The following is a 7198-nucleotide window of genomic DNA, read 5'->3' as shown; positions in this document are numbered from 1 at the left end:
GATAGCGTTCAGGCTGGGAAGAAGGGTTATGGTGTAGCACTGTGCCCTGCTCATCTCACCAAGAGCAAAGGGCTTGTGGCCAAGACAGCTTTCTGAGTCCCCCTGGAGGTGTGCTATGGTGTCAAGTCAGGCATGGCTGGCTCATACCTTCTCCTGGGTGGAGTTGAGGTACAGCAACTCCGTGCGTCTGAACCTCCGGCACACCTGCAGGGCCTCCTGCCATGTGTGGACCAGTGAGGCATCCCAGAAGTAGCAGCTGCCATTCCACTGCCTCCACCCAGGATCCAGTGGACAGAGGATCAGGGGAGCTGCCATGAAGAGATACCAGGGGAGAACAATGACTGCCACTGTGAACTGTGAAAGAACAGCTTTTCCCCCCACAACTCATCCTCAGTATACAGGACTCTGAGCCATGAGTTGCTGAAGGAGGACTGTGGCTACCCTCAGAAGGAGCCTGAAGAGATGGGGGTTGTCTGCATAGACCTCATGGGCACTGTCACTGGAAAGGCTGTGATTTTGGGGACATCCCCACAGGGATGTGTTTCAAGAGAAGCTAAGGTTGGGATCTGCCCCACCACTATGGGAGCCACTATGGGACAGCAGGAGGTGCCTGAGAGCAGACACAGCACACACCAAGAGGCACAGCTCAGAGGGAACCAGAACCCACCTGATCCTGCCCTGCCATTCAGCTCAGCCATGCCCCTCTGGCCCTGCCCCATTTCCCCAGCCACATGGACTGGCAAGCACACACATGTACCAACACGTACATGGCCTCAGGGCAGCTCTCCTGGTTTTTGCTCTTCTCATCCCCTATTTTTAATTTATTTTGAATTAAATCTATTAATTTTTTTTTATTTATCTGTTTACTGGGATGCTGTGTTGAGTTCTGGGGCCAGACCTGTTGTTGCATCCTCACTTGCTTTGCTGGCTGTGAGCCATTATCTAAGTGTCCCTGCTCCCCTCCCTCTTGCTCAGGGGGTTTGTTCTTAGGGGACTCAGAGCAGGGTGAGCCCCTGCCTGATCAGCAAATGCCAATGGTATACACAGCCCCAGATCACAGGCCTTTTGTGTCACCAGTTCCCCTCTGCTTTCTGGAAGCATGTACCACCCTTGGCAGCACCTCACAGAACTCCAATATCCTTGCCCTGGGAATGAACTGTCCTTTCCCCATACGTTGCTGATGCTAGCTTGGAACTGGCTGGAACTCAGCAGCCACCAGTGCCCAGTGACAACTGGACAGGAGTCACCAGCACTGAGTCTAGGACCTGCAGGGCTCTTGGCTCAAGGGCACTACAGAGCACCCAGGGTTTAGGCAGAACTGAGTGGTGCCCTTTAGCATGTGGCCACCCCCAGGCATCCCACTGAGCACCTGGGCAATGGGACTTCCATTAGTTCTTGGCAGCTACATACCTTCTGGACCTTCACAGACCCAGGGCTTGAGAACTGAACAACTGGACACAGCAAGGCCTGGATTGGCAGGGGGGCCGATGCTCAGACAGCCTCCGGGAGTAAGCAGCACCCCAGCCAACCTAATGGGGAACCACTAGTCAGCTGGCAGCAGCATGAAGCCTTACCCAGGTCCATAGACTCAATTCTGCCCTGTTCCCGTCCTGCAGAGTCCCTTCCCACTCTCACCTGCTCCTGTGTTTAATCCACCCTCCCAAAGTCTTAAACCCAGGTAATCCCCCCAGCAGGAATAGAGAGCCTGGCCTTCATAAATCAGCAAATAAATACTTGAGGAAAAGCCTGCAGATTCCCACAAGTCGGATCTTTCTCCTGCCTGTTTCACCCACAATAGCATTTCTTTTTCCCTAATCAGATAGTAATGTGTTCCCATTGTAGAGCTCTGCCCCAGAGGTGAAAGCCCACTGCCAGGGCAGCTGGCACTGCTAGCCAGGGAAAGCCTCAGGAGCCTGTCCCTGGAGGGAGGGGACATAGTAGGGACCTCAACCCCCTGGCAGACAGACAGGGATGCAGCCCGTGCCTCCCTGTTGTGGGTTGCACCCAGCAAGTGGGCCTGCTGATGGGGGATGCAGCACTGAGGTGTGGGCTTCCCATGGAGAAAGCAGGGATAGGGCCTGCCACATGAGGGCAGTCAAGACACCTCTGGTCTCTCAAAGTGTCCCTATAGCTGCTGCTCCCTCCCCTAGAGGTTGGGCAGGTGAGTTGGAGCAGGTGATCTGTGTCTGAAACCTATAGTACAGGCTGACTTGGAAAGCCAGGGCTGCTCACAGGGTGGGAGTGGAGTCAAGAGCAGCACAAGAGGGTACAGCTAAAGTCAGAAGGCTGCAGGGCACACCTTGCAGGGCTGTCTGCCTTGGGCTTCCTCAGCTGCCCCTCTGGCTCAGACCTCACTCACCAGGGCACACTGGGATCTGTGTGCTGAGTCATACATGTCCACCTCCCATCACCATCAAGGTCATTCAGCCCAGTCCAGCTGTGTCTCTGTACCATGGTTGCAACCCAGGCCTGAAAGAAGAAAGTGCTTCACTGAGAGATCATTCCTCTGGCTTGCGGCAGAGCTCGGGAACATGCAGGCAGCCCAAGGGAGCCACAGGGTAACTAGGCAGGGAAAGTGGCATCCAGAGAAGCCTACACTAACTGCACTCTCTGGGGCAGGATGATGGGCCCACTGGGGGAATGTTTCTATAGCTTCCTCAGTACCCTGGAGATTATGGCCCAGCCCATGCATCCCGCTCCACATTTGCCAAGCACACAAAACAGATGGTAAAGGCCCAGGGAGACACCATCCACAGAGGAGCAGAGGCAGAGGTGCTTCTTCACAGCAACCCCACAACCTCCTTGTTGGGTTTGCATGCATGAACAAGAGTACGAGGTGAGGCATCTTCTCAGAGGGTGTTGGGGAAGTGGCAGACACATACCCTCTATATCAAGAAACTCTCTCTATCACCATTCCCACATACAGTGCCTGGGAAGGGAAGGGAAAGGAATGGGGTCATCTGTCCCTCCAAGGACTGGGCTGCCACAAAAGTCCCTTACCCTGGGGGGGGCAGTGCCCCCTCTGCCTGCTGGGATGCTTGAGGCCTCCTATTACCCCTTCACTCCAGCCCAGATACAGCTCACTGGGGGAGGCTGCCAGGACAGGGGGCCTGTTCCCTCTTTGCCGTTCACAGAGTTCATGCCCACTTCCTTGGACATTAAGGAAGTTGAGGATGTGGGGAAATGGCAGGCCACACACAGAGAGGAACTGCCAGCAGGGGGGCACACAGCAGCCCACATGCAGAGGGGTTCACATGGTGCAGAGCCCAGCAGTGAGTTAAGTAGCCAAGAACAGGGCCAGGGATCTCCACAGAAATTCAAAGTGTTGTGAAAGGCTCCTCCCCACCACAGATTCAATTGGCTTCATCCTGCCCTGGCAGCAAGGCTCCAAGAAGCAGCAGCTGCCCTGCAAGGCCAGTCTCCCTGCTCAGCACCTGGGAGTACGTGCAGAGAGAGACTCCTGTGGGTTTCCACTGGGTGACTCTCCATAAGCAGAGCATGATGCCAGACAGACAGAGACAACAGGGAGAAGCTGTTTCTGCCTCAGAAAGATGCCTGGGCTCTCTCTGACTCTGCTCAGGGAGCCCAGCTCACTTCTCATCTACCTAGCCTCCACACCTTTTCCTCCTGGCTGTTGAGGGCCAGCAGTCCCAGCCCTTCTCCAAAGGAACGGCAAGCTCTTTCAGCTTCTTCCCATGTCTTGGTGTCTTTTTCCTCCATAAAGTAGCAGTGTCCATCCCAGTACCACCAGCCAGCACGCCCAGGGCACCGGGAGCTCACTAGCCCTGGGGAGCAAACAGGCAGTAGTTGCCCATCATTGGAATGCAGTTTCAGCCAAACCCTATTGTGTCCACCCCCACCTCAGTAAGAACATGGTGCTGGGATATGACCCCATGCCTGATCCCACATTGAGCTGTCTCAGCTCTTTGGTCCCTTCTTCCCAGGATCTCTAAGAGCTGGCAGGCAGCAGCCAGTTGGAGGCTTTAGCCTGCATTTGTGTATGGCAGACAAGTATTATCTTCTATAGATTCAGGGACAGCCTGAGACATGGAGCACCTATTGAAGCCACGCAATCAGAAACTGCCCTCTCTGCCCCAGCTCTGACACCAAGCATCTGCCCCCCACAGACACTGGCTTCCATAAAGCCAAGGACTAGTCCAAGGAATTAGGATACTGCCATAGGCAGGTAGTGCAGCCACTGCTTTCTAGTGCAGCCACTCCTGCAGAGCATTTCTTTCCCCACACTGAGGCCCCACACATCCTCCACAGCTGTCCTCACTCAGCAACAGTGTTGGGGGGGTAAGAGTGCCGAGTCTGCCATTCCTGACCTGGACGTGTGCTCTCACTGGTGCTCTGCACAAGCTGGCCTACTGCTTACTGTTACTTAAGAGTCCAGCACGGGAATTAATGTAGTTTCCATCTTTTTTCTCCCAGGGTGAAAGTCCTGTGCACATGACAAGATGCCTCCCAGCACACCCATGTACACACACACACACACACACACACACTGCACTCCCTGCCCCTCTGTCCCCATGACAGCTGTAAGCCTCTTTACCATGGAGACAGGAAGGCCCAATCCTGCGGACACAGCGCAGACCCTCTTCACATCGGCCACTTAGTGGATTACAGGGATGGGAACCAGGACAGAGCAGGCAGCGTTTTGTGCAGTTCACTCCATGATAGCCAGGAGAGCAGGCTGCAAACACAAGCACAGTGACAGGGCCAATCCTACTCCCTCTCATCAGTAGGAGTTTGGTCAACAAATTCCACAGGAACAGGATTGGGCCCCCTACAGCTAAAATGAGCCTAAGCCAAGCCCTGGAGAAGCTGTGGGGATCCCCTTGCCCCTCCCCCATGGGAAGAAGAGTTGGTTTCATGTCTGGCTTTGCAGACTTGCAGGAGCCCACAGGGTCATTGCCCCACCCAGGGGGAACACCCAAAGGCAGCAGTGCCCCCAAGGGAGACCAAACACGCTGGCACTACCTGCCTCACGAAGAGGGGCTACTACCTGACTTCACGTAGAGGACAGTCCCTGAACCAGGGCTGTCCACCAGCACCGACCCCCTCACAGTGTAGTGGGCTCCTTTTAGCTGCAGCACCCCAGAGCAGCTCTCTCTTTGCAGAAAGCAGGAGTCCTTAGCTGCTGCCAGTGAATGGTGTCTCTGCCATGCAAAACCCTTGAAGGAAATGAGCAGCTTCTCCCGAAAGGCCAGCAGCTTCACATCTAAAAAGAGAGGGTTTCTCAATGAGATTCCTATGAGCTTGAGTCTCTCAACCCCTGGCCCCACCTACACTCACCTCAGTGAGACGGTGGGTTTCCCATGGCAGTCAGGGTTCCCACGCATCCAAACTCACCAGTGCTGGTTGCAGAGCTCTGGCTGCCAGTGGGATGAGTCAGCCTCCTATCAAGGCCCCAGCTCTGAGTGCCAGGTATCTGCATGCACCAGTACCACAGCCCCACATGGTAATGCAACAGCAACAAAGCTGAAGTAACATCACAGGGAGAAGCAAGGAGATGCAGGTGCACCAGGAGTGATATTTCTCAGCTCCGTGGGAGCCCAGCCCTGGTCTATGGCCCCTGGATTGGTGAGATTTAGCAGTAGAGGTACCAGAATAGATGTGCAGGGGGCCTGGGTTCAGCTTCAGGCCCTGTTTCTGTGCCAGGAATTATATGTCCTCCCCATGACATCCAGGTAATTCCAGGGACTCTAAGGGACGTACTCCTGCGGACTTAAGGCTAGCTGAGAATTAGTTCAAGTGCCCTTGTACTGTATGGCCAAATGCGGAGGCATATCCAGGCTCTGCAGTGGGACCCAGGCACAAGCCTCTCCCCCCACCCCCCTTTCCTGGGGAAGAGGAAGCTCAGGGCATTAGTGCAGCATGCTTGCTCCCTGGACCCACAAATATCCAGATGCCTCACGAGAACATGGAGGTTCCTGTGAAGGCAAAGGTGCTGACCTTCAGCTCGTTGACAAGACCAGAGAGACTGTGGGGGGCAGTTTATCCAAGAGCCTCCATCTCCACCTCCAGAGGGAGTTGCACATATCTGAAAGATGAAGAAAAGGCTCCATACCCTACACTGTCGATGCCTTCCCTAGGACTAGTACTAAAACAGGGCTTCCCTGGGTCCCTTGATGAAAGGGCCAGGGGCAAAGAGACAGGAAGAAACCTTGGCCTCTGCTATTGGCATCTTGGGACTCCCTCCTTTCCTGCTTGCCAGTCATGCTTCAAATGGCCTTGCAAGTGGTCCCTGACAACATGGCCTGCCCAGGTGCTTTCCCCAAGGGCTACTGGCTCTTTTCCATAATGTTCCCACACAAAGACTCTAACATTGCTCCAGCACCAAACCCCAGAAAACAGGGCCTCAGGTGCCCCGAGACCTGAATCTGCTTCAAAAATAGTCCCAAGCACCACTGACCTATCCCCAGGATTTAGCCTGGGTCTCCTCACCACATTTGGAGACTGCTTGATCTCCAGAACTTCCGCAGCCAGATACCTCCTGCAGATGGGCTCTATTTCATACTGACTGCCCTTGTGATCCAGGTACACACAGACTCCATCCTTGTACACCCATCCAGTAAAAGGAGGGCATTTCAGAGACATGTACACTGCCAAAAAAAATGAGTTCCCTGTCACCCTCATGGTCAGAGGGGCAGCTGCAGCACTGCAGTCACATGGGAGGGAAGGGCACTATGGTTGCAAGCCTTGGAACTCACTACTAAGAGACATGTCCCTGCAGAATGATACATGCCCCAAGACACATGAGCAGTGTGTCACCATCACAAGGCTCAACCCACCATTATTGTGGCTCATAGGGTTTCTTCTAGACCAGCGGCCACCCTGGAGGATGGTGGGTGAATTTGGACCCTTGTGCTCTTACAATATCTTAAAAGGCCTTGTGCTCAATGATAATGTTGGTGGACTGGCCAGCAACAAGCTGTGGTAGGTGCTGGATATGGCCTGCAGCACTAGAAGACCCCCGTTTGAAGTGTTTTTGGGCTGAAATCACATAGACTTGGGACCTGAGCTCCTTTTTGACAAGGGCCAGAGCAGACTGAAGGGGACTTCCTCCAATTGACAATCAGATCCTGAGTCTGTACCTGTGAGGGAGGTTTCTTTGGTGCCCCAGGATGCTGAGGAAGGAGAATCACATAGCCTTTATGCAAAGTAGCCTGGCTCCGCACAACCTGCTCCAGCA

At 54.3% G+C, this 7198-nt stretch overlaps 1 protein-coding gene and 1 long non-coding RNA gene across 2 annotated transcripts in view; both read right to left on the bottom strand.

Moving 5' to 3' along the window:
- The window catches only part of LOC109293112, an 8988-nt gene extending 7464 nt beyond the window's left edge, over window positions 1-1524 (bottom strand). Inside the window, exons 1-2 of the long non-coding RNA XR_002096247.1 lie at window positions 1411-1524; window positions 148-308 (exon numbers count right to left, since the gene is read on the bottom strand). This is a non-coding gene — a long non-coding RNA (uncharacterized LOC109293112). The remainder of the gene's footprint in view (window positions 1-147; window positions 309-1410) is intronic.
- An 831-nt stretch (window positions 1525-2355) lies between these two features.
- LOC109292716 lies at window positions 2356-6603 on the bottom strand. Its single transcript, XM_019510274.1, has 5 exons — window positions 6451-6603; window positions 5009-5288; window positions 4556-4696; window positions 3619-3785; window positions 2356-2469 (listed from the first exon to the last, which is right to left on the bottom strand). Exons 1-5 carry the CDS (start codon window positions 6601-6603, stop codon window positions 2356-2358), a joined length of 855 nt encoding a protein of 284 aa, XP_019365819.1.
- Window positions 6604-7198: the final 595 nt, after the last annotated feature.

The sequence above is a fragment of the Gavialis gangeticus genome, unplaced genomic scaffold (genome assembly GCF_001723915.1).
Source record: "Gavialis gangeticus isolate Ggan-Ray unplaced genomic scaffold, GavGan_comp1, whole genome shotgun sequence".
NCBI lineage: Eukaryota > Metazoa > Chordata > Crocodylia > Gavialidae > Gavialis > Gavialis gangeticus.
Note: the sequence above shows the minus strand (reverse complement) of the source record. Positions and strands in the feature narration are given on the sequence as shown.